General features: G+C 46.1%; 1 protein-coding gene and 1 non-coding gene across 2 annotated transcripts; both read right to left on the bottom strand.

Annotated features, from left to right (window-relative positions):
- PPP1R8 (protein phosphatase 1 regulatory subunit 8) lies at positions 1-27411 on the bottom strand. Its single transcript, XM_069875266.1, has 7 exons — positions 27296-27411; positions 12666-12726; positions 7093-7246; positions 6256-6476; positions 5466-5610; positions 3577-3641; positions 1-2597 (listed from the first exon to the last, which is right to left on the bottom strand). The coding sequence occupies exons 1-7, from the start codon at positions 27352-27354 to the stop codon at positions 2244-2246; spliced, it is 1059 nt and encodes a 352-aa protein (XP_069731367.1). The 5' UTR covers positions 27355-27411; the 3' UTR covers positions 1-2243.
- LOC138730425 (small Cajal body-specific RNA 1) lies at positions 10257-10422 on the bottom strand. The gene has a single exon (XR_011339022.1). It is a non-coding gene; the product is annotated as a small Cajal body-specific RNA 1 (non-coding RNA).

Genomic DNA, 27411 nt, shown 5'->3' with positions numbered 1-27411 from the left:
TGGCAAAATCTGCATTTAATTTACAACATAGTAAAGGTTACAGGTAAAAAGCTCAACAGAAAGTGTGGAAAGGCCTAGTACATATTACACAAGTGTACAAACTTCTGTACAAAGCCCCTAGATGTCAGACTGTCCCCTCCCGTGCTGGCCAGCTATGGCCTCAAAGCTCTGAAATAATGAGAGCTTGTTCAAATCCAGGGAGGAGAGGAGCTTTAAGAACAATGAGCAGCAAAGCTTCCCTTCTCAAGAAAAAGTCTCGTAAAGAGCCACTTGCAAAAAAACCCCATAAAACCACCCACCCCAAAAAACCCAAAATGGAAAAAAAAAGAAAGGAAACCTGCTCAACTTTTACCTGCCCTAACGAGTCTTACCCTAACAGTTGCCTTCCCAAAGCAGACTGGCTGGAAAAAGGAAACTCTCCATACGAGAAAAAAGCAAAACTAAAAATAAAAGGAGAAATTAAGAGTAAGCATGGAGTGTTTGGAAGGAGAACAGCGAGGACTGGATCCTATCAAACAGCAACTAAAGACTGGCACAGCTGCAGCATGGAGAAGGGACTGTGTTCATCTGTATCATAGTGTGAGCTAAATACGATGTGTGGGGAGAGGAACAAACCAGGCTCCAAAGCCTTCACTCCTGCGAGTGGAGTAGCTAAGAGCTCATTTTCACCTTGATAACATGATAGAAGCGATCACTCTGCAGATGCCGAAGTCACACTGATTTTAGAGCCTCTGTACAAGCCAAGTCCGGTGCCCACAGCACGACAGCGTAACCCTGTGTGACACCACGCTGCTCCAGAGCCTTCGCATTTCCCACACCACTTCCCAGCCAGGCAGCTACAACACCGCACACGGCGGGGTGTCCCGCTGTCATCTTAGCACACGCCTCCTGGAGGGATCTCCAGACAACAAAGGAATGGGACTGAACTGCATTATAGAATGTAAAAAAATGAATCAGAGTAAACCTCAAAAACAGAGCCCTGGCCTTACTGTGTCTAAAGGAAATGCAGGGTGTCTGAATAGGTGTGAATCAGAGTTTGTGACCTAACCCCAAGGACGTGAAGGACTGGAACAGCAAATCCAAACCAAGCTGCTTGATTTAGTCAATGAAAAGTGATGAAGTGGGCAAAAAATGTAATATTATGAAACCAGCTTGTGTACTGCTTTATTCAAGGTGAGGCAAATTCTCCACTGAGAATTCATATTCGAGCTTTGAGCAGCACTCGGCTCTCACCAGGTATGAGCAACCAGAGCAGCGTGCAGGCTTAAACACGCAACTCCTCCGATACTGCTCAGGGCTGCTCACTTCTCTGTTGTGTTGCACCTTCATACTCTAAGCTTGCAAGTACCATTTGCAAATAAAAATGTAACTACTCAAGTTAAAAGGCCCACCAGCTTCAAAAAGAACTGTTCCCAATGTTAACCCCACCTTCAGTTATCAGAGGGGAGAGAGTCACCATGACGTGGTTGTTCATTGCCCTTACAGTGTAGGTAGAGCCTTCCCACTAGATGCTCCTTGCAGGTGTGCTTCCACCAGCCCAGATCCATCCCTGCATCCGCCCCGCCCTCCATCTACACAGCTCCACTGTCCAATACTGGATCGCAGCTAAGGAATCTCACCTATTAATGTCCATCTCAACTCCACAATCCCAGGAGCTAATGGGATGCTGTAGTGTTTTGGGTGGAAATTAAAACAAGCTGTAGCCAAAGTGAAACAAAAAGATAATGCCCCACGGTGGTGGGGGTCTGAAAATGTGAAATACAAAAGCTGACCTGTATTTTGCAAGTTTTAGAAGACATACCAGTGGGTTTTCTGAAAGGCTTGGCCCCACTAACATTTACTTCTGATACAGCTGACCCGCTACGAGCGAGTCCAGCAGGAACAACATCACCCATCGCACAACACCAAAACACAGAGTTTTGCAGGGTCAGGCCATAAATGCCACCTAAACTGAATGACTCTGCCCCTCCACGTGACGGATCAAAACCCAGAGTGAAGCCCTCTGGGGACAGCAATAGCTAAGAGAAGGCTGCCAGAGAATTTGTTTCAAAAGAAGATGGGAGCTGTATTTTGTTATTTATCAGACATATAAAAAACGCTTGAAGACAGACCTTTAGAGGGCATTTCACTTCTCCAATCTTGGTGTTACAGCTGGTTAGGACACTGACATTTAAAAAAACTTATACTGCACATGAACAGTTTCTGGAGTTCGTAACACCCACCCTCCCTCAACAACACCCAACTCAGATCAGGAGGGAAGGGGTTGGCTTCTTCCCCGGCCAGGCCTCCTTTGCGTATTTCTTCTTCTTGGGTTCGTTCACAGCTTCAGGATTAAACACAGCGGGGTTTGGAGCTGGGTTCATGTTAACTGTTGAGGGCACGACAGGAGTCAAGTCCACATCGGGGGCGAGGTTGGGGTAGGGCATGGGCAGGCCCCCAATGAGCGCTGTCCCATGGACGCCGTGCGACTGCGAACCTGCCTCGTTGTGAGTTGGAGGCAAACCACCATACAATCCTCCGCTGTAGGGGAAGTTTTGCATACGGCGCGATGTGGAATCATCTGTGGTCAATGAGCCTGGATTCTCCAATCGTTTTTTCTGTAGACAGAAGCATTTAAAGAATTATTCAGAATACATGAAACAAGCAAGCTCTGTCAACTGGCCAGCGCCATCTTCCCCAAAAGGCACCCCGACTATCCACACGTAAAGGGGTTACAGACCATGGTCCAAGCTCTGTCCCTGAAGGTTTCTTCTCAGATGCCTTGAAAACTACTTAATAATAAACTCCTTATGTTGCACAGCACAGGATGGGGTGACAGAAGTTGAAGCTCAGGTTTAACTTAGATCAGGTCTGAGCCCCTCTTCACCCCCTGTAAGAGTTTGTCAGTGTTAAGCTTGACCTGAATGCAAGACTGAGTAGGTCTGCAGTCCTTACACAAGCTCTCCTTCCCCTGCCCAGGAAGAAACTGCAACTTCTGGGGGACTTTGCCCAGCTCCTTTGAGCCTTCTGCAGTCCAAGCTTTACATAGATTTATCCTTTTCCACACATATTATTCAGTGTATGCCAGCAACAAGGGAAATCGCTATTACTGTTGCTTAGCTACCCTCAAGTTGTGCAAACTTTCCCAACTCCTAGCATATTCCAATTAAATACAGCACTGGGAACACACTCATCTTGGAGCAAAGTCTAAGCCCTGCTAGTGCTAGTAGACAATTTTGTTTAAATACTGTAAGGCTAAGGATTTCATAAGCAACCTCTCATTTTTACATTCTATTTTCCAAACTTCCCACAATTTCAAATGATGTCTAGGCCTACCACACTGCATTTCTGGGAAGTGTTTCTTTTTGGGTGGAAAAAGAATTGCCATTGATCCCACGAGTCATTAAAGAAAAGAGCTAAAGCTGGATATCAAAGGAAATGGTCAAATCTGCTAAAAAAAAGGTAATTGTGAAACGTGAACAAGACTTCTGCTTAGAAATAAAAACTTTTCACCACAGAACATCATGCTTCTAAGTTGTAACTCAAAATGAGTTCATCAACGTGATGTACTTATTAGAAAGTTGAGTAACTCTGTACCTTAACAGGGACAACCGCTGTCTGTACCATGTTCCTGAAACGCCCAACAGAAGGGTCCACATCCTCTGTGAAGGAAGAACAGCAAAGCTTTCAGCAAGAACGCAAGGGAAGACAGAACATCTGTCAGCTAGAGGAACCTATGTGAAGGACCTTCTCTTCTCACAGCCAGCGCTCCAGTAGAGCTCAGCAAGCTCACAAACAGCGAGAGGGCCCATGGGGACACCTAGTGGCTTCGGCTCAAGGTGGGCTCCTCAGAGGGGCTGCTGAGAAAGGCTTCCACTCCGAGGGAGAATGGGGAAGGGACAGAGGGATGGGCAGTGTGCGCTGATCAGACCGACTGGAGTTCTGGGCTGAGAGCTGCTGCTGACAAGGCAGGGTGCGTGGTCAAAAGCCTTGGGGACTTGAAGGAGGAGTCACGAGGATTCAGTAGAGTCAAAATCAAAACAGTTATTCTGGGCAATATACACTGCCAAATGAAACTACTCCCAGGCTGCATTTCAAAATGCATACTCCTTAATAAGCTAGTCTTAATAATGGAATATTATACATATAAAATACCATGAATCACAGAATCACTAGGTTGGAAAAGACCCACTGGATCATCGAGTCCAAGCATTCCCATCAGTTACTAAACCAGGGATGGTGATTCAACCACCTCCTGGGAAGCCTCTGCCAGTGCCCAATGACCCTTTCTGTGAAAATTTTTTTCATGATGTCAAGCCTGAACCTCCCCTGGTGGAGCTTGAGGCCATTCCCTCTTGTCCTGTCCCCTGTCACTTGGGAGAAGAGCCCAGCTCCCTCCTCTCCACAACCTCCTTTCAGGTAATCGTAGAGAGCTATAAGGTCTTCCCTCAGCCTCCTCTTCTCCAGGCTAAACACCCCCAGCTTTCTCAGCCGCTCCTCATAAGGCTTGTTCTCCAGACCCCTCACCAGCTTCATTGCTCTTCTCTGGACTCGCTTCAGAGCTTCAACATCCTTCTTGTGGTGAGGGGCCCAGAACTGAACACAGGATTTGAGGAGCGGTCTCACCAGTGCCGAGTACAGAGGGTGAATAACCTCCCTGGACCTGCTGGCCACGCCGTTTCTGATCCAAGCCAAGATGCCACTGGCCTTCTTGGCCACCTGGGCCACTGCTGCCTCATGTTCAGTAGCTGTCAACCAACGCCCCCAGGTCCTTTTCCTCCAGGCAGCTTTCTAGTCAGACTTCTCCTAGTCTGGAGCTGCTCAGGGTTGTTGGGCCCCAAGTGCAGGACCCGGCATTTGGCCTTGTTAAACCTCATGCCATTGGTCTCCACCCAGCGGTCCAGCCTGTTCAGATCCCTTTGGAGCCTCCCTACCATCCAGCAGATCCACGCTTCCACCCAGCTTAGTGTGTCCGTAAGCTTACTAAGGGTGCACTCTATCCCATCATCCAGGTCATTGATAAAGACATTGAACAGGGCTGGAGAGCTAAGGGAGAAAAATGACTAATTAGGATTCAATTACACCTGCAGAAGCATCACTTTGAACAAGAATGATTGGTTTCAGATATGTAGACAAGGAGCAAACACCTCTGAGCTTGAGATAAATGTCCATTAGGCAACAGGTAATGGAACAGTTAAGGAACAAGTGAAACCCAAACATGTTCAGTTCCCATTTAAATTTTAAACACTTTCCTCCTTTTGGACCCATGAGATCTTTCCAATTTCTGGCACAATTTCGAACACTGACGCAGAGTGTGATATCCCTGTCCTGCACAAATCACAAGGTTATTTTACAGGTGGAGGAGAAGCAGCAGAGAGAAGTCAAAGACTTCAGTGAGACATGAGGCAGCTTCTCTGACATAGCAGATCCCAAATACAGACTGCCAAATTTCTGTTCTGCTTATCCATTTGCAGCAAACCACTTACCCGGATTGATGATTTCATCATCATCACTGAATGTCACTCTGGAGTTCTTCCGTTTTCTCTTTGGTCTCTGAATATCCAAGTTCCCTTCCTCAATGGTTAGTGTGGAAATTCTTTTGTTGTGGGCTGTATTGAACTCCGTCAGGTTCTAATGACACATTTGGACATGAAATAGTTTAAGCAAATAGTGCCTGAAATCTGATTTAATCACACGATTGTGCATATCAAAAAGATCAGTGTTTAGCTTCAACTTTAGACCCCTACGAAGAAAGAGAGTTCCAGTGCTAGAAGAGGCTGCAGAATCTCTGTAGAGACATTCAGAACTCAACTGTCCTGGGCAGCCTGCTCTGGCTGAGCCTGCCTGAGCTGGGGGGGCAGACTGCATGATCCTGAGAGGTCCCTTCCAGCCTCAACAACCTTGTGAGTGCCAGACATTCTCTGCTTTCTCTGTCTTCACTAGCTGACAGGAGGAAACGGGGCAGTGTTCCCTGTTTTATGGCAATGAAGAATCACCCCTGACCTGAGGCAATGTTAGCTGGAGACTGTGCGCTCCCTGGACAGCCTTTGTGAGAAAAGCAGTGGAGCAGGAGGATTATTAGGTCACTGATCCAGGAAGCAGCATGATCATGGGCTTATCATGGCAGGACGAGATATTTTTGCATATCTGCCAGCAGAATACACCCCAGACTATCTTCAAGCCAAGAAATTAAGAACCTGAACCTAAGCAAACAAGAGGGGAAGCTATGTGTCTGCTTGGAAATGCCACCTAGGTACAACGTGCCATCATACTCACATCAAGTTCTGTCTCCTCCTCTGGCAGGCCCAGCAAGCCCTTGAGCTCTTCATCTTCACCACCCATTTTCTCGTCTCCTTTAACTGCTGACGGCAGGGTCTGAGGCTTCTCCCGCAGAGTATACGCCCGTGTAGAAGCGCCAAATGAAACTGTGGAGTCTATGGGTATCTGTTGGGGTTTGTGAGGTTCCAAACGGATATGACCCAAAAATGTGCCATGTGCTGAGAACATAAATATGCAAAATAGTCTGTCAGGCATCAGCTTGGGCTGACAGTATCCGAGTTCAGGTCTCAAGAAGTTAGAAACCTACATGTAGTAGCTCTGATATACGCTGGGCACCTGCTGAAAACATTGGCTATACCTATCCTACCTATTGCCTCATGAACTAAGGTAACACACATCCAAAGTCCTCAAAGTCATGGAAATAAAGGACAAACACCATCTGCTTTCTGGATTCTTGCAGGTCCCAGCGTACCATGCCTGGAATCATTCCCTCAGTGGAAAAAAAAGTACGTCAAGTTTTACATCTTAGGAACCCCTTCTCAGAAGACAAAGCTTCATTAAAATTGTGAAGGGAAGGTCAAGTCAATCCGCTCCTCTCCCTCAGCCTCTTAAGAGTCTAAAAATGTTGTTTTAAACATGCAGCAGACGTGAGCTGACTGCTGCAAATACTCCATTGCTCCTAACCCTTGCCGATCTTTCCTAGGGTGCTAATTGAGTTTGCATTTGTCTTTCCACACAGTGCTAACAACAAACAAAAGAAAAATGCTTCAGATTCGGAAATGCTTAATCACTGAAATACCACATTTCTATCCGGTGAAATGTCAGACTACTTACTGCTGTTGAGATCTATGAGGAAAACCCTCTTGAGATGTTTGTGATAGACCAAGGCAGCATGGACCCGAGAGCAGGACTGGTGGTCAATGGTGAAATCACACAGATCAGGATTTCTCCCAAAGAGATAGTATTTCTTCTCATCGATGATGAGTTTCTGAGGTGGGATATCAAACAGAGAAGCGCATTAGACTCCTGTAACCTGACGGATCTTCCTGAAAAAAACTCAAGAACGTGAATAAACAGAGCAAATTTAAACCAAAGCAGTAACAGCAAATCAGTATTTCAGTTCTGCCTGACACAAAGACAGAAACTCAAATCTTCTCTTTGCACAGCTGAACACTCCTCAATGCAGACGACCTTGGGTCTTGCCTAAGCCAGGAGTCTCTGCTGAATGATGTCTAGCCTGATACAGAACATCAGCAATATATTTCTCTGTAGAAATATAAAATGTAAATGTAGACAGCACACAGCAACTTTCTGTTGGCAGACAGTGTTGTTGAGTGGAACTCCTTGTGCCCAGATGCTGTGGGACCCAAGCGATACAGGTTTCTTCCTCCCTGGATCCCAGGGTCTCCAGTTGACCTGTGTTTCTCCACTTCCTGCTGCACAAGTTAAAGGCTGGTGATGCATTACAGGTTTGGTGACGGATGGCTTCTCCTGCTTTCTGCAACACTTACCAAAGCCCACACATGATCTAATCCATGATCAAGGAAGTGCTGAGGATACAGCTTCCGCCAGAAAAAAAAAAAAAAGATCTCAGCTTTCATGAGATGGGCTGAGCTGAATTCATGTTTAGCCTGCTAGAGCACAAGGACTGCTCCCCTCTCCTCCTTCCATCCCCAGCCATACAATCCCTCATTGCACTGCAAAGGTTTCTGGTTGCCAAGCCCTATTTTGCTGTGTTAGTCCTCTCCTGTTTTCACGGACTGAATCAGTTCGCCTGCAGTCAGATGTGCATCCCGGCTGGCTCTGGTGAGGCAATGGATCCTATACCGTGGGACTGTGGGATAAGGAAGGGCCTCAGCTCCTAGCAGCAGCATTCCTGTCCATCAGTGGTTTTCTCTTCAGTTTTGCTGGCTGTATCAACCGTGTGTGCCATGAGCAAGGCCCAGTGCACCAGCCCAGCTGCGGGAGCACTCTGGGGTTCTTTTCGGCTGTCAAAGACCAACACAATGAGCACCTGGATGGTTACTTACCCTGTGGTACTACCAGATCACTTAGAATACAAGGAGACAGCTTGGAATAAGGCACAGGATTTTATATTCCTCTGCCTTTGTGCAAGCATAAAAATGACACAGACCTCATTTTCCACAAACCACCTTGCAAAGCCACATCTATCTACCTGCCCACCAACTGCAAACTCTAAGGCTTTCAGTGCTGTTGCTCTCAGGTTTCACTTCCCCACTGTTTTATTTCAGACCTCCCCCTCATCACCAGACGTGTTCTACACTTTCTAGGTTGGGTTTCTCATTACTCTACTGAACATCTGTCACCCCCCCATGCTGCAGGTTCTCAGAACATGCTACTTGGTAATAAGCGTTGAATTCATCTCTGTTCATTCTCTCTTTTAGGCCGCAGAAAGAATTATTAGAACAACTTCACTCCATACTAGTATATATCTTGATGGCCTTACAATTAATTGGTCACTTAGGTAATAATCCACTGATGTTTTATCGCAGCTCACTCTCCATATACACTTTAAGCACGACTTCATGAGAGTAAATTCTTTGTGAAATCCACTGACTGACATATTCTGCCTGCCCTCTTAAAAAGATATAGGTGATCAAGCTGTGTGCGTATCCACCAGCTCCTCATACCACTACTAAACCAAATCACTCCCCACCAACCAAATCACTTCCAACCAGTCCTGCGAGATACTGTACTTCAAGTTCTGTGAAAGCAAACAGCTGGATAGAACAACCTCAACAGTAGCCTCAGGGATACACACGTGGGCAGAAATTCCACAGAGAGCCAATATTCAGACTTAAACTACAAAAAAAACTTCTTTGGGAGCCCACATCTCATTTGATAAGGCAGGATTCACAGCTTAATTAGCAATTCACCTTCAAGCACATTACCTGATGACAAATGGGGTGCAAACACAAAATGGGGTTCTCCTCCAGCTAGGACATATCAAATGAGCAGGTGTCTCCTTGGAATCTCTCTATGTCTGGTGGGGAACAGCACACCTCGAAGCCTCAGGACAATCCAGATAAAACCGCAAGAAATCCACATGGATTCTGCTCTCACTTGGCTATTTTATCACCACTTTTGGGCTCTTCACAAATGCTGGTTTTCACAACACCCTCCCCTCAGAATTAACCAGAAAGTAGAAGCCACTGCAGGAGAGCTTAAACCGGCACACGGCTTCCTCAGTCCTTCCTGGTTAAATATCATTTCACTTTTCTTTTTTAATTCCCCTTGTAAACAGATCAATCTCCTCCCTGTGCACTCCTTATGCCACTGTACTTTTGCTGTGCTCTTCCCTGCAAGACTTCATCAATCCCTATCTCTCCATTAGCCTCACTGATATTTGCCCTTAAAATGGGAGTTGTTTTTCCCAGCTCTCGGTCTCTGACCACCACCGTGTGCTGCAGGGCCCCTGCTGAGATCTGCTTGGGTTTGCTTGGGATTCAACTTCACAGCAATGGATCTGTGTCCAACATTATGTGTCTGACATATGAACTGTGTCCAATATTACTCATTCAGTTCAGCGCCCTGAGTCTTCCCCATAACAGTACCTCTGTATTGAGGAAGTCTATGATTTTACCTGGTGAGAAGGATGAGCACTTACTTTTTCTTTTATTCTTATGTATTTGAAAAAGAATCCTATGCAAATACAGCTCTGATGCAAACACTAGATTTTCAAGAGCCGATTCCTCACTCCACAGTTCAGGGCTCAGATCAGCAAGCCATTATCTCACCATTTCAAGTACCATAAGAACTGGTCCAACACTTTCTCATTCTTGCTCACAACTGAAACCAGAAGCATCCTGTAAGTTTTCATTTTCACTCATTACGCACCAAACAAAACCATCCTCACCTGACAGCACTTCAAGAGATTTTGCAAAGACACAAAGGAATTCATAACTTGGAAATATTACAACAAATCATCAGAGAAAATAATTTTATTGCCTGAACTCCAATATCATGCTTCCAAACTTTTCTGTGCCTCTGAGTTATAACCCGGTGTTTTCCTTCATACACTGAGCTTATACATCTCATGGCTTGTGTTACTGTCGCACTTTTCAGACCCAGCAATCACAAGGTGCACCCCAGACCTCTGTGCAAGGCTCGAGGCACGGACAGCTCGGTTAGTATCAAGTGCTCCATGACCCACCAGACTGATGATATTCGCTCTTGGTTCCCGCTGTCTACTATAAGACCCAAAACTGAAAAGCTACTCACCACGTGTAACAAACAGATGAAACACATTCAAATGCCACCTATTTGTTGCAGTTCCCATACAGGCAGTACTTTGTCTCTTGGAACAACCGCAGCCTGGAGGCCTCCAGCCATCACCCATACGTGCTGTGTGAGTCCACAAAGCAACCAGAGAAGCAGACAGGCACCCTACATGCAGTGGTCTGCTGGAGCTCTCCCAAGGCTCACATCAGCCACTGAAGTGTGACAGCAAGCCAGGCTTGTGCTGGACACGCAGGCTAGTCCTGGTCACCGCCTGCCCCAGCACTCGGCACATGTAATACACACCGCGTGGCAGGCAAGCTGGACCTCACTGGTCTCTGCGACACTGAGCCAGCACCAGAGACTCAGGAGGCAAAACAAGAACCCCACAGTCATTCTGTAACCTCTGTGTGGCTGCATTCTCTACTGAACCTCAGAGTATGTGGAAAGCAGACTGGAACTGGCTGTTAACAGCGCTCTGCACAACAGCAAAAAGAACCTCTTTTGTGTTATCAGGAGAGTCAATGGTAGGAAGAGGGAATCGGGATATTTGTACCGCCTTCTTGGCCAAAAAGGAGAGACACCCCAGGCTTACAAAGCCAACTTGGGCCTCCTGCACGTCCAAAAACTTTGGGCAGCACAGCCTCAGAGTCTGACACCAGCCAAAGATAATCCCAGCTGCTAATTTATCAACTCCAAATTTGCTCATCCATCACCAGAACCAACAGTGCATCCTCAGCTTCTGTACAGCAGTTTGCTGCTCTCCCTTTTCCAGGGAGGTGGTTGATTCACCTTCCCTGGAGGTGTTTAAGGCACGGGTGGACGAGGTGCTAACAGGCATGGTTTAGTGATTGATAGGAATGGTTGGACTCGATGATCCGGTGGGTCTCTTCCAACCTGGTTATTCTATGATTCTATAGTCCTGCCCAGGACTCTCAAACAATTCCCTGGCATCTGAGGATTAGTTCAGCAGAGAGCTCCAGAGAAACTCTTATCTTAAAGCTCTCTCTCCATGCTCAAAAAACCAAAAGAAACTTGACAAGAAAAAACTAATTTCATAGGATAAGTCTCCTGGGGGCAAGGCTGCGCTAGTCTTGGCTGCCTGCCTCGTACCAAAAAACTCCAAGTCACACATTTGTCTTTGCTCACTGACAGAAATACCAGGATACCCTGTGCCAGGTACAATCCCTACCCCAGGTGCTGTGGCTGGGATGGCAGTGAGCAGGCTCAACTGAGCAGCAGTCTGACTGCAGCTCCGTGACCTCCAAAAATGAGTCTGGACACCTAACAGTACCATGAGGAAAGAACACACAGTCCTTGCTTTAAAGACAAATGCAAAGCAAAGGGTTTGGAAGTTGCAGTGCCCAGAAGTGTCTACTGCTTTTAGTGTGATACATATTCATACAAAACATGACACGGAGAATGAGATGGCATCACACAAACTCCTTTGCTCTAATAAAACCAACACTGTTTGCAGATCCAGAACATGGGATGAGAAACCATACCACACTCCATACTGCAGTTCAGGGCAACACTCCTGACAACTACAGGATGCCCGGTTAACCTCACTGTGAAACTACATAAAACCCAAACTGATCAGTATCTCAAACAAGCAGTACAAGGTGAAGAGATAATACTCTTGTTCTTCTGTGTTTGAGATTTCTCCCATAATACTTGATTTTCTGCTCCTGCAGTTTCTAATCAAGGTGTCTTCCAGATGCAGTCCGGTACCTCCTACCTAAGTAGCTCGTAGGGAGCAAAATGTCAACTTTGGTCCAAAAATACATTTGGATGAAACAAAGCTCTGCAAAGCATCATGTTTCCCTTACAAAAATTTTATTTTTCCTTTCTCCTACCAGGGCAGGTTTAACATTCAGGAACCAAAGTGTTCACCAGCTGAGAGCTGCAGTTCTGTTTCCCTTCAAACAGCGCACCTCATTGGCAGACAACGGACGGAAGAACTGTATGGTAAGAGACAGCCCTAGAGTACAGGAAAATTCACTTCATTCTGAAGTTTCAGGGCAAAACAAACTGATTTGAAGAGAATGGATTTGAGAGAGAGAGAGAAAGGAAATACTTATGACTAAGAGTGGAAAATGCTGGGAAATGTTCTGCTGTGGGTGCCTGTGTACGTGATACAGCAAATACATACAAACCTATTTTCATACCTCAATGAGTTTGTCCCCTTTGACTACGTCCAGATGTAAGCCAGGTGGTGGCTTCCCTGCCCTGGAAAATAAAGAAAGGAAAATATAATGTCAAAACATTTAATTAAAAGTTTATTAGTGTTAGAGCTAATGCTCTGTTACGGCTACAGACCAAGCCTACCTCAATGTAAGCAGAATTATTTTTGGGAAAATATGAAAATCCTGTAGTTTTCTTTTCCCTGAAGATTCCTTCTGACAGCAGGCAAAACACAACGTTTCACAACACGAGCGGAGCAAACATGACACAAGACACTCCAAGGTTTACTTAGACATACAATCACAGAATAGTTTGGGTTGGAAGGAACCTTAGAGATCATCCAGTTCCCACCTGCCTGCAATGGGCAGGGACATGTCCCACTAGATCAGGCTCCCCAAGCCCCTTCCAACCTGGCCTTGAACACCTCCAGGGACTGGGCAGCCACCACTTCCCTGGGCAACCTGGGCCAGGGCCAAATGCACAACTCAGCTTGGTGTCATCTGCAAACTTGCTGCGGGTGCCCTCAATCTCGCTGTCAATATCACTGATGAAGATATTAAACAGCACTGGTCTCAGTACGGACGCCTGAAGGACACCACTTGTCACAGATCTCCATCTGGACTTCGAGCCACTGACCACTACTCTGAATATGACCACCCAACCAGTTTCTTATCCACTGAACAGCCCACCTATCAAATCCACATCCCTCCAATTCAGAGAGAAGGATGTGGGGGACTATGTCAAAGGCTTTACAGAAGTCCAGGCAGATCACAGCCGCTGGTTCTCCCGCATCCACTGCTGTGGTTACTGTATCATAGAAAGCCACTAGGCTGGTCATACAGGACTCACCCCTGGTGAAGCCGTGCTGGCTGCCATTAATCACCTCCATATGCTTTAGCAGAGCTTCTAGGAGGATCTGTTCCGTGATCTTCCCAGGCACAGAGGTGAGGCTGACAGGTGGGTAGTTCCCAGGGTTGTCTTTTCTACCCTTTTAAAAACGGACATGTTACCCTTCTTCCAGTCACCAGTGACTTCTCACTACCATGACTTTTCAAATATCATGGAGAGTGGGTTGGCCACTACATCAGCCAATTCCCTTAGGAATTTCCCAAGGTGAAAAATTGTTGATTTACAAAATGAGCAGTGCAGCTCAGGGTCTGCTCAAGGGCTCTGCTTTCTGATGTTACCTCCAACCCAGGAGAACTCTACCCTTTGCTGCGGAGAGGAACAGAAACGTTTACCATCCTTCCCCTCTAGGTAAAGGCAAACTGGTAATGGCAAACACCTAAGAGGGGCTCCACACACCCCTGTCACATATAACAGAATCACAGAATCACAGAACAACCAGGTTGGAAGAGACCCACCGGATCAGTGCTCCTCCACACTCACCTCAACCTTTCCTGCCAACACTGGTACCATAGCAGAGACTTCAGGATCAGCTGGCAGAGGGACCCTTACCCTACGACAGGACACCTGTCCTCCACCACATCCTCCAACAAGCTCGGCTTGGCTCCCCAGTCCCACTGCTCTGTCCAAGCTCATCTCTGGGGAAGCAAGTTCTCCAGACAGCACTATTCCCATTTGGAACAGCAAAGAGGCATGTGAGGCTCAGCAGCGCACAGCAAACCAATGCCAATATGCAGGAGAATCCATGAGGATTAGCAGCATCAAACCATCCTCAGTATTGATAGTGCTCAGACCCAGGACACCACTGCGGTATTGATGCCTGTCACTACAAAGGGCCTGTGGCTGATGACAGCAAATCCTCTTTTTTTCTGCTTGCATCTCTCAAAATCCACATCTCCAGTACTTCTTCACCAATACCACCACTGCTGCTTGTCACAAGGGCTGGACCAGCCTTCTAGGCAAGAGCAGTGACCCAGTTCTGAGCTACAGCGCTGTCCTTCTGGAGGACACCTGCAGAGATCCCATTCCCACATTCCTGTCGACTGCTTTGCTCCCTGCACAGAGCAAGCCAAGAGGACAGTGAAAATGGGGAGTGACCTTCTCAGCATGGCTGGAGAAGAAAGCAAGCTCACTTGTAATTGAAGTTCTTCGAGGGTGTTAAATACAGATGTTCATAGAGATGGGCCTTACAATGTGAGGGTTTCTTCTGTGCCCCAGGTCAGCTGGTTACCACACACACGTCCTCCTACATAACTTCATACAAGAACACAGACCTCTCTTACTTCTACTTCATTCCTTTCTCAAGTATTGCATAGGCATTTTCCCTTCTTGCTCCAAATCCATCACACACGCCTGCTCAGATCTCTCTGGCCCCTGAAAATGCCAGTGGGACTTCCACAAGTTTTCTTACCAAGCCCTTCTCCAAGACTGTGGATACCATATCCTCACAAATAGGACAGATATGGCTGATATTGATTCCTCTTCTTTTGGATGTACAGCAGCAGCAAAAGCAGAGGATGCAAATCTCCAGGGCAATATGCTAAAATGGTGACTGCTTCCTAGGAAGGGGATTATGGTGGTGTGGGGGAAAGGCTAGTAAGTAAAAACACTTGCAAAGAAGGTACAGAGTCCATCTGATGAGTTCCACAAGGATTGGCCCTTCCAGTCACTCCAGTGCAGGCAGGGAGCTGCCTCCACTGAAGTCTTGCCCTGGGATCACACAGTCAGGCTGTCTCTGGGTATCCCTGTGTCTACTCCTGTGCTCCCCTCAGTTCTCAACACACTTTTTTCATCAGACAGGTTTTATTCATGGATTCATGTCTAGTGCTCAGAGCTTCCCCTTTCTGCCTCTGAGTGCTGCCAGACTTGGTTTTCTCCCTTCACTGAAATTGCCAAGTTCTTGTTACTCTGGGACATAGCTTCTGATCATTTCCCCAATAATTTTTGTTTTGCCATCAAACAAACCTGCTTCCCTCACCATTTTTCCCCTTTCAAACAGATAAACCTTTCCACAAATGAACTCTACAAGTAAGTCTGAACTTATGCTACTTGGCCTCTGCTTTTCTTTTCAGCGATCTCTTCCTGGATCTCTTCTCAATGCTCAGTCTGTCCTAAAATCGTTTTGGCAACATCCTCAACGTACCCATTAGGTCATGGGAAAGCTCCCCTTTCCTCTTCTGTAAAATGAATCCTGTCTGTCACTCATCTTCTGTCGTACACAATCTCTGATTTTTCATTACCCCCTTTACTTTTAGTTTCACCCTGGCTGTTATTTTGCTCTGCTTTTACCTTCATTTTTGAGCATACAAAAAAAAGCCCAGCAGCAGCACAAGACAGTGCCTTCAGGTATGAAATAAGGTGCTTGAACAATCTATTCTCTGGTGCCTTCTGCCTAAGAATCCTTTGCACACAGTATTTCCCCTGTCTACCTGTGCCTGCAAGCCACTGACCACAGTAAGGCTGTAAATACTGATTACAATGTCCTCAAAATAAACTTACAGAAATATTTTTTGGTACAGAAATGTCCCTTTGAAACAAACTAAATCAATGTTGCAGCTTAGGCTGCTGAAGTTAAAGACTTGAAAATCTTTTAATGAAAAAAGTGTAAAGATTCCCCACTTCTATACTGAAAACAAATTTGCTCCAGAGTCACCAAAGATCAGAAATAATGACGGTATTTGGAAGCACCACCAATGCCTCACATGCGCTGCCCTACCAGACACCTTATCTCATGCATCAGGGAAGTAAAATACTGAAAGAAAATCTCTTGCAAAAATCCCCAAGAAGAAAGTTTGAAAGAATGCTGATTCTGTGCTGTTGGAGGAAAGCAGGTTCTCATCTCTTATTTCCAATATTCAAAACACAAAATTTCTCTCCCACTAACAAATGTGCTAAAATCCACTGAACTGATTTTCTTGCTCGGTTCAGAAGGATGGAGAGTTACTCGAGGTGAGGCTCTCTGTAGAACATGTGGATAGCCAGGCTCAGCCCTGCTCCAAGACAAACGATCTTACATCACAACTTGGCTCCAGCACAAGCGCTGGCGTTTGAGAAACATGAAACATTTCTGTACCTTCCAGACCATGTATTACAGTCCCTGCTGCCTGAACGGCTTCCACTTTCTAAAGGCCAACATTCTGCAAGTGACATTAAATAAGACTTGCGAAAGGGCTAGTGATCACCAGGTCATTAAATTTAACTGAGACAGAGTGTGCTTCGACTGCCTACTGAATTGCCAAAGGCATCCTAGGAGAAAAGAGTCCTTCCAGAGAATAAATGAGGCTGACTGGCAAGGAGAAGAGGACCAGAACATTATCATTAATGAACTCTCTGGATCAGAGGAGAGGTGAGGGCCCATTTGTTCTGGTTTGAGCTGAAGTAGAATCAATTTTCCAACTTCAGCTCAGCCTTGTCTGAGTAACTTCACATTCTGAAAGTTCACTGTATGTTTTTCACAATGTTTCTCTCTGGCAGGTATCACACAGGCCACTGGCATGCAGAAAGACCATTGCTTATACTTATTCCTATAGAAACCAAGGCTGTCCTCGAGCTGGTGGAGATGTAACAGAAAGGGGAGGAAAAGGGTGGCACCTGCCAGGTGGGCAGACAGGAGAGGTGACCCTAAATTGGCCAACTTCTGACCCTTCATGCTACACATGTCATACTCAGGATAAAAATGAGAGGTCACAAGGATCACTCTCTCTTCTTTGCTGGCTGCTGTCTAATGTAGACCTTGTCTGTCTTTTTGCCCTGATCCCAGATCCGTGTGTTCCTGAGTCCAGCTCCCTCCTGCTGCCAGCCTGGCACCCTCTCCCCATGCCTGCTCTGCAGCATCTGTGGTGACAGTCATTGAGAGGGGTACAACTTGTATATTTGTATCTTATTATTTTCTTATTAATAATATTTTCCTTATTATTATTGTTACTTCATTAAAGCTGGTTTAGTTTCCAACCCATGAGTCTTTTCTTTCATTTCCCTTTCCCCACGCAGGGAAGGAATTGGACCCACAACTGCTCACATTTAGCTGCCATTCAAGTCAGGCTGGAGCTAAACTGTGATGACATCCCACACCAGAACTTTTCTTCACTGAGTTCAAGGAATTCTGTGTCTGAATGAGAAAGTTTGAGAGTTAATAAAAAGAAGTAACAAACTGCTAACCCCAGATGGAACTGAGCCAAGCATTCTCAGATATACTAAATACTGGCTTTCCACACTTAACAATATAACAATTTATTGCTTAAACGTCTCTCAATGTTAAAGAAATGAAAGTATTGACTGGTGATGCTAATTTTAAAGCATTTTTCAGGAGTGTTGTGGAAGCCACATACAATAAAGTCAAGTTCTGACTGGGAAACTGGTTGAACAGAACAGGTATTTCAGTTAGAAGGAACCTATAATGATCACCTGGTACAACTGCCCCACCACTCCAGGGCTGATCAAAAGCCAAAACATCCTCCTAAGAGCATGGTTCAAATGCCTCTTAAACACTGACAGGCTTAGGATATCAACCACCTCTCCAAGAAGCTCATTCCAGTGTCTGACTACCCTCTCTGTAAAGAAATGCCTCCTCATGTCCAGTCTGAACCTCTCCTGGGGCAGCTTTGAACCATTCCCAGGTGTCTTGTCCCTGGGTATCAAGGAGAAGAGCTTGGCACCTCCCTCTCCACTTCCCCTGCTCAGAAAGCTGCAGAGCAGGGCTGCAGAAACTTCTTACGGAGCAGAACGAGCACCCAGAAAGGAACAGAATACCTAATCTGCACTTTGATGCTCCACAGGGATTACTCTTTGGGAATGTGACAGGTGGTGCAGGACAGTTCTTCAGAAGCCAGCAAGACATTTTTCTTGGAGTAAAGAAGGATAAACTTTGCTTTGAATCACACCTATCTGCTCCTTTCAGCCTTTTTAAGAATTCCAAGATGAAAAACATGATACTGAAAAAGCACCTTGTTTGACAGAATGCAACCAAGCACTGAAATAGTTTCTGTTCCATTTAAGACGAGTTGAATGTCCTGGGACAGGAGTTTGTGGTATTTGGATAAAACTACTGTTTATTAGCCAAATCAGCTGCCTTCTTACAAGAGCAAGTGAGCAAATTCACAGATGAGGAGAAATGAGAAGGGAATCGAGACTGTTGATCACTACCTGTGCAACAGGTGGGGAGTTACATACTCAAAATATTCTAAATGGGATGTTGTGGTTTGGGGACTTCTGTGGATTTTGGTTTTGGTTTCTTTTTATTGAAAGGTGAACTTTCCTTAAAACGACAATCTTCAAAACTTGCATACGAGATGTGTGCTGCTTACACAGTGGTCCCAAATCCTGTATTCCCATTCCCTTAGACCATTTCTATTGCAGAATGAGTGCCCTGTTTAATCAAGAGAGCAGCGCTGCTTCTGTATGACTCCAAGAACTGTCTGCATATTTCACATTCCTGTGCAATCATATCGGGCTGATCAAATCGACCAACCCAGAGTAAGGAATCCTCTGCAAAATAAGAGCCACCTCCAGTAACCAGCACGAGGTGCCTCACACAGGAACAGTCTCCCACTTTCCAACAGTTTCCAACTCAAAGACCTCCTCGGTGATCTGTACCATATCTATCTCACATGGATCGCTCCAAGAACCCATGTAAACTTTATGCATTCACAAACAATTTCACAGATCACCTACGCACAGCTGAGCACCCTCTCCTCTATTTGGCCACAAATCTGCTTGCTGTTAATTTAATTTTGCAAACTCCAGTTCTTCTCCTCAAAAGGACAGCAAATACTTGTCTCCTACAGACCTTCTGTTTGCTATTTAAGACACCCAACACATCTCATAGTTGCTCCTTCTCCAGGCTGGAGAGGACCATCTGTCTGACTGTCGTTAATACAGCTTTGTACAGCTTTGATTGGGCTGTACCAAAAGAAGTGCGGCCACCAGGCCAAGGAAGGCAATTCTACCCTCTGCTCCACTCTCATGAGACCAAACCTAGAGCGTGGTGTCCAGTTCTGGAACCCCCAACATGAGAAGGATACAGAATCGTTGGAACGGGTCCAGAGGAGGCCACGAAGATGATCCAATGGCTGGAGCACCTCTTGTATGAGGACAAGCTGGGAGACTTGGGGTTGTTCAGCCTGGAGAAGAGAAGGCTGTAGAGAGACTTTAAAGCAGCTTCCAGTACAGAAAGGGGCTCAAGGAAAGCTGAGAAGGGGCATTTTACAAGGGCATGGAGTATCAGCATGAGGGGGAATGGCTGTAAATTGGAGAAGGGGAGATTTAGATTAGACATTAGGAAGTAATAATGGCCCAGGACGCCCAGAGCAGTGGTGGCTCCCCCATCCCTGGAGGTGTTAAGAGCAGGTTGGAGGGGGCTTGGAGCCCCCTGATTCAGGGGGAAATGTCCCTACCCATGGCAGGGAAGTGGGGAACTGGATGGTCTTTAAGGTCCCTTCCAACACAAACCATTGTATGACTCTATATTGAATATTTAAAAATACTGCTCGAAAGAGAGAACTCACACGGGCTTTGAGCAGGCCAGGAGCATCAGCCAATATACCAGAAATACTGGAGACAACCAAGAGGATGTAAACAAGGCTCTCAGCATGGGAAACTGCCATTTGTAAAAAAGCTTTTGGCAAAATTAACAAATGGTCTTATGGAAATTAAGGTGTGACAAGGAAAATAAACACTGATCCGTGGGGGAATGTAAAAGTCAGGACAGAGGAGAGCTTTGCAAGGGCTTCGTGATGTTTATAGACAGTCTGGAAAAACGGAGCCAACAAACTAATAAGAAAAAACATTTATGACAACAGTTTTGCAGGAAACTCAAATTAGAATGCACTGCTGCAAATGAATCTCATGATATTGAGCTACTGCTTGGGAAACCATCCTGGGGAACAAACCAAAAAACATCATTCTGACTACCTAGACAGAGTCTGAAGCTCACAAACCCCTTTGCTGCCGATGGCTAAAGCCAAGAGTGCATTCAGGAGGATGAACACTTCAGGCTTGCGCATAAAGTTACTGGTCACTACCAGAGCATGACAGAAAACTCTCTGGGACATTGTTTTCAATGCTTTTATGCTTTTTTTCTATAAAGAAATCAGAATAAAGAAGAACCCTCCTCTTATGAAGACATTGGTTGAGCATGATGTTGTTGCCGACCTTATGCATCAGCGATGGAAATGAGTCACACGCCTCTCCAAGCACAGCGTCCCCACCACAGAATCCGAGAGCAGGTTGTCACTGGGATCGGTTCAGGCAGCTGAATTCTGACATACAAGGAGGTATTTATGACAAAAGTAAAGGCCAAAATCTTTTGGGTTATTATTTTAGCCCATGCAGAATGGTGCCTTCCCATGTGGAAGAGGAGAGCTGGATAAAGAACAGACCAATAATTCGGATCCAACTTTGTTATGTCTGGAGGAAATACGATGGTTAGGGCATTTGAACTTTAAAAACCCACAGGCTACGGAAGGCATTCATCATTGCCTCGTCCCTCAGAAGCATTAAGCGAGTTCTCACCAACCTTCCAGCTGTAAGAAAGAGTTTAAAAAGTCAAACTTCCCTATTACAGACCTTTCCTCAACACAAACACTCGTGCTGTGCTTTAGGAATATTTGCTGGAAGGTTTCTGATGAGAGACATCACTGCTTCAACTGAACAACGCATTCCATTTGCATGAAAGCATTTGCCCAGCTTCACCTTGGCACTAGGTCTGTTTTCTCCTTACAGCTCCACACAGACCTTGATTTTACTGGTTGACTCTGGTTCCCTTGGTTACTCATTCAGGAACAAAGTCTCCATGGAACAGAGTGAAATTTGGAAATTTTATACAAATTTTAATTCCTGAGGGCAGGGCCATAAATATTCTATTAGAGATGCACAAGTTTTTTATGAACATCAAAACAATTAATTCAGATGTCACTGAATTAAATAGGAAAATGAGTATTAAGTAGTGAGCAACAACGTTATGGTTATTTGATATGATTTTCCACATTTTCAGAGTGAGAACAGGTCTGTTAGAAGTGTAATTTACCTGCAGAAATCTGAGGAAGAGAGGCCCTCCAGAACCAGCACTGCTGCCACAGGCAATCGTGCTGTAACCTTTGTGCCTGCCAGGATGCTGCTCCAAAGCCTTGTGAATTCTGACTACTTGATTTCCAGCCTAAATTTTTTGTTCTTTCCCTCCAGCCATGAAAACAAATTCCCCAATACTACCTCTCATTGAAAACCAGCTGCGTTTATTTTACTGGACAACCGAAGCTCTGTTCTCTCTCAAAGATCGTTGTCTTCTTATAAGTGAATTTTCCCACTGCAACTGTTTCAGTTTGGATTGAGCTTTATTAAGTCCATGTAACACAGACTGGGCATCTTCATCAGCACCTTCTCAACAGCGCTGATACTTCCCCTACCTTACACACAGATACTTCCTATTACACATCAGGTATAGTGGTTTTATCTGTTTTTGAACAGCTACATGTTACTTGTGGTTGATGGTCGCTGCCATTAGCCTATGCACTTCTGTGCATCCCTTTTATTTCTGAATATCAGCTTGGGGCCTTTTACTTCTGAACAGTGAGCTTCTGGCTTTAAGAAGTTCTTGGGTTTAGTCCCTGTTTTCCACTTCACACTCCTGCAATCCATTGTATTTTTGCAGCTCTGCTTTTCAAATTATCCCCCAAAGCCTGGATAACACTCCATCCTCTATGCTCACCATGTCGGTGTCACTAATGAGCGTGGCAGTCACTTTTGTCAAGGCAATTAATAAAACGCCCAATACTAAAGTGTCAGCCCACAGACTCTGCTCACTCGCTGCTGCCTCCACATAGCCAAGTCCTCACACACTCATAGCGCTTGTATGAACCCCTCGTTTGATTGTCTGTCCTGGTTCAGTCAGCAGCTGAACTGAGCAGTTGTGTTCCAGTTCCCCCTGACCAGGGAAAGGGAACCAAGGGAGAGTTGTGGGTTGGAAACTAAAGCTAAAGCTGCTTTAATGAAACTATAACAATAAAAGAAAGATAACTGTTAAGAGAATAATATAATAAATACAAATAAACACAAACCCAAGATCGCTGCGGGTGTTGGAGGGCAGGCACGGGGAAAGGTGCCATCTGGACTCAGCAGCATACAGGAGCATGATCAGGAGCAGACAGATGGACCAGGTCCTCACTGGACACTGGCCATCAAAGAGGGTCTGTCCCTTGCGATCCCTCAGTTTTATCCCAAGTATGAGGTATATGGCATGGAATGCTCTGTTGGTCAGGTTTCGGCCACCTCTCCTGTTTGCACCTCCCTGCAGGGGCGACCTTTTTCTGCCCTTTCGCATACCAGCTCCAGGATGGCCTTGGCTCCTACAAGAGCCAGTAACAGTGATGGCTGTTCTGCAGACCATCCATCCCATTACTTAGTGATAATTGTAAATATTAAGCCTCAACACTGCAGGGAGCAGACGCTGCCTGAAAACCCGTTGTTGACTTCCACAAAATGTAGTCACTTAGAAAAGATTTAACTAACAACTTAGGGAATCGGTTCCACTTTAGCTCAAACAAGAACATTGTTTCCTTTGTGTTCTGAAAGAAAGAGTCTTGAAGAAAGCTGGCTCACCTGACCAAGCTGTACATCTCCTTCCCTGCGCTGAATATTGAGTTCCTTCACTGCAGTCTGGCAGCGGGACACAGTGAAGTTCAGTTTTTCCCACAGCGGTTGCATGTATGGATTTGTTGGCCTTACAGCAGACACCTACTGCTTAGAGTGATTAGAAACAAAATAGTTCAGAGGGATGCACTGAACAAAACAAGTTCCAGCATAGTTTTTAAAAGATTAAAACATCTACAAGCACAAATTCTTTCTTCTGTGTTAGAAACACAAAGATGGGTTTCTTCTCCCTGTGCTCTACAGGCCAGCACATTGCCCTGTGCCTTGCAGGAGGGTGATCCTGTGAGGAACCTGCACAGGTTATTTCTGCCACTGATGGCCAACCCTCTACTGCTGAGCTACAGAACAATGGGAAAAAGCAGGGACAGGCAGTCAAAAAAGGGAAGAAAAATCAAAGTGAGCTTATCCTTGGAAGGAGCGCACTGAGTAACAGCAATAAAACATTTTGGAAAAAGAGGACAAAGCTGTTAACTCATTGGGATGTGACACAAGCTGGAAGCTCTGACTAGCAGAGCTGACGTGTTACCAGGTAGCTGACAGCACCTCCTCATCAGGGCCCAGTGCAATGCTGACCATGCCAACAGGGTTAGCACAGCTCCATCCTGCTGGATCCCAGCTGTCACACTAAGATGAGTCCTACCCAGCTTAAAGAGAAACTCTGTGTTGTGGCTGCTGAGGACACAGACAGAACAACCTTATTTCTATTGTTTTAGTTTAAAATTAGGTCAATTATTTAGGTTTCTAAATGTGAACTCAGAGAACCAAATTTAGCCTCTTCCTAAAAATCTTGGCCTACATGACTCCCGTGCACACCTTCATGCCCACCTTCAAGGACAGGGTGGAATTTCCAGAACTTAAGTGCTCATCTCCATTTGTGTCTAGTCATCGCCAGGAATAGCTTGTTCTTGGCTCAGAGAAACTGGAGAGGAACGATCGCAGCCTTCAAAACACACGATTTCAAATGTATGTACACTGTAGAAGAAGCTGGACATCCTAACTAATGGGGTGTCAAGATAGAAAGCAAAGAAAGGTTCACCAGGTTAAACCAGGACAAAATGAAAGCCAGGTAGTACCCACTAAAAACCTGATGGTCACATGGAAACTACAGCCCAGACCATCTTTCCTTCGTGGAAATCATGTTTACTCACTAAACCCACCTCTGAGGGTATGCAAGGTCTTACTAGAACTAGGACACATAATTGTAAACTAAAGGTATTTTCTAACCTCATGGTGTGGATGAATTTTAATCCATAGAAAGTACTGGCAATGTTTTTATTCCAATGTTAAAAGCACAGCCTGTGCCCTTGATAACACGTTTGGAGGAATGATGGTGCATGCATAAACACGTAGTGGCATAGCAAGTGCTACTAAAACAGCATTAATTATTTTTCGCTTAGTCTTTAACTGGGGTAACACAGGAGAGAATCCACATTTTAGGGATTATGAAGAAGTAGCCTGTAACAGCATGAACACTGAATCAAAGTCAGAACTCAAAATCGATGACAACCTTGAATTTTCAGTAGAGAACTCCTTCTTTTCTAGGAGCTGGATACTCAACCACTCTCGACATCAGGACAGGACAGACACAGTGATGGAGGCAACCTCAAAAGGATGGACAATAATTTAAAGACAAGAACATAAAAAACCCTATTTTTGTTGATTATATTTAAGATCTTTCTCCTATGATGGGTGTTTGCAGTCCCCAAGGCAGCTCTACTTAGAGGCAGAAAAACAGATAGGTAAAGCTTTTGATTGCAATACAGGTGATGAGATGCAAGATCATTCACTACAGAAGCTGTTCCTGACCATAAAGACCCTACGCAGCTCCACGGGTTTTGGTCAACCAAAGCAGTGCCCAGAAAGACTGACACCATTACCTACACAGAGCACCCCAGCGCTTGTGTGAGACACAGAGGATCCGGCATGACCCCTTAACATCGGGACTTTCTGGAAGTCAGAGCTTCAAGTAAGAGTGACTATTGGTCCACGCCTACCACTGCGAACCATCTTCACTGTGGAGGATCCTGCTGGTGAAGGACCCATCACTTATCAATATAATAACTGCGTGCTCTGAAAAGAATGAATAAAACTCCGAGCTAGAGTCTGCAACCCTACAGATGCCAGCAGCAACCATAGAAAGCTATCACTTGAAATATAGTCTACTTTTTTTGCAGGAAAATAAACTAGAAGTAAATGCACTGGTAGAAGAGCTCCTTGCTCCCCCTGGATGAGGCAGTGGAACAGCATCACCCATAACTACCTGATGCTTCCCATTTTCAGTGTCTCATTCAGCAGAACACGAACATGGTAACTGGATGCTTTCCACAGCAGCTTCCTGCTGCAGGTTGTTTGGGGGTTTTCACACTTCAGAAACAACAGCTGAGCTATTTCAAAAGCAGGGTTAAGGAAAATGTTAAAGTTTTTCCACACAAACCCAAATATTTCACCAATATAAACTGCAGATCAGGGATGCCTTTCACTACAGCACTACAAACACAGAGCTGCCTAAACTTTGTCTCTAAAACACTACAATGCGCATAGGCACAATAGCGGTACAAGGGAAATGAGGAGCTTGCCTGGAATGTCTAAGGAGTCCACACATGAGCTCTGCTTTGCCCAAGAAGGATTTCAGAATGTTATAGTATAATGACATTCAGGTTGCAAAAAATGATTTCAGAATGTTAAAGTACAAATGACATTTGGGTTGCAAAAAATGCATTACCAAAAATCTCAGAAAAGAGCAGGCGCAGGCACCTGAATACGACCCTCTCCCTCCTGGGTGGGAAAACCTGGCTGGGATCACTGTCCCAAGCCCCTTCCCCCTCACTTCTCCATCATTCAGCCCAGGACTGAGCTTCAGCACCAATCCAGGTCCACAAGGGCGCAGTAAGGAATGCTGCCTACCCACAAGGCCCTGAGGAAGCCGTATGCAGCACGGTTACAGCTGCTACAGCGCTGCCTCCAAATGGTATTTATTTAGGAATTCTTCTGAAATAGCAGGCAAGTTACAGACACCAAGTATTTCACAAGTTACACTTCGCCAGCCATTCAATCCATAGCCTTTAGGGACAGGAGTCATTGCGATTCACCACTGAATACAATGCCAGCTGGGAACACCACTGTGTGAGAACGCTAGGCAAAAAATACTTCAAAATTTCAAGCTGGATCAATGAATGGGTTGGGTTCGAGGGGACCTTAAAGATCATCCAGTTCCTCCCCATACCACGGGCAGGGACACCGCCTGCTCCAAGCCCCATCCAACCTGGCCTTGAACACCTCCAGGGATGGGGCAGCCACCACTGCTCTGGGCGACCTGGGCCATTCTTTCTTCCTAATGTCTAATCTAAATCTTCCCCCTTCCAATTTACAACCACTCCTCCTCATCCTGTCCCTCCATACACTTATAACCCCAACTTCCCTGTAGCCTCTTTCCATACTGGAAGCTGCTTTAAGGTCTCCTCGGAGACTTCTCTTCTCCAGGCTGAACAACCCCAACTCTCTCAGCCTGTCCTTGTATGGGAGGTGCTCCAGCCCTCAGATCATCTCCGTGGTCTCCTATGCACTCACTCCAACAGCTCCATGTCCTTCCTGTGCTGAGGGCTCCAGAACTGGACGTGGGCTCCAGGAGGGGTCTCACGAGAACAAAGTGCCATAGAATCACAAAATGGTTTGGGTTGGAAGGGTTCTCAAAGCCCATCCAGTCCCACCCCCTGCCATGGGCAGGGACACCTCCCACTGGATCAGGGGCTCCAAGCCCCATCCAACCTGGCCTTGAACAACTCCAGACACAGGGCAGCCACCACTTCCCTGGGCGACCTGGGCCAGAGCCTCCTCACCCTCACAACAAATCATTTCTTCCTGAGATCTCCCCTCACTCTCCCCTCCTTCAGCCGAAATCCATCCCCCTCGTCCCACCCCGCCCCCCTCAGCCCAGGGCCCCTGCAGGGCAATCGCTGCCCCCCACTCCAGCTCCCGAGGCCGCACCCGCCCGGCTCCTCGCCTGGCGGAGACCGAGCCCTGTCGACCGCCCCGGCCCGGCCCGGCCCGGCCCGGCCCCACCGCTCACCAGCTCGGGCACTCGAACAGCGCCAGGCCGCCGCCGCCGGGGTTTGCGCTGGCCGCCATCTTGGCTCTGCCCCATTCAGCCCGCGCGGGGCACGGCGGGAAGGGGCGGGGCAGGCG

Source organism: Phaenicophaeus curvirostris, chromosome 23, assembly GCF_032191515.1.
Source record: "Phaenicophaeus curvirostris isolate KB17595 chromosome 23, BPBGC_Pcur_1.0, whole genome shotgun sequence".
NCBI classification, from domain to species: domain Eukaryota; kingdom Metazoa; phylum Chordata; class Aves; order Cuculiformes; family Cuculidae; genus Phaenicophaeus; species Phaenicophaeus curvirostris.
The sequence above is the reverse complement of the archived record's forward strand: the minus strand, read 5'-3'. Positions and strand labels throughout refer to the sequence as shown.

What these genes read in the sequence shown, in the direction of transcription:
- PPP1R8 (XM_069875266.1), bottom strand. Translation starts at nt 27,354, where the DNA reads ATGGCGGCCAGCGCAAACCCCGGCGGCGGCGGCCTGGCGCTGTTCGAG. An exon ending in CTGTTCGAGTGCCCGAGCTG is followed by an intron (nt 12,727 to 27,295) that starts GTGAGCGGTGGG and finishes TTTATTTTCCAG; the next exon opens with GGCAGGGAAGCCACCACCTG. An exon ending in CCTCATAGATCTCAACAGCA is followed by an intron (nt 6,477 to 7,092) that starts GTAAGTAGTCTG and finishes TTATGTTCTCAG; the next exon opens with CACATGGCACATTTTTGGGT.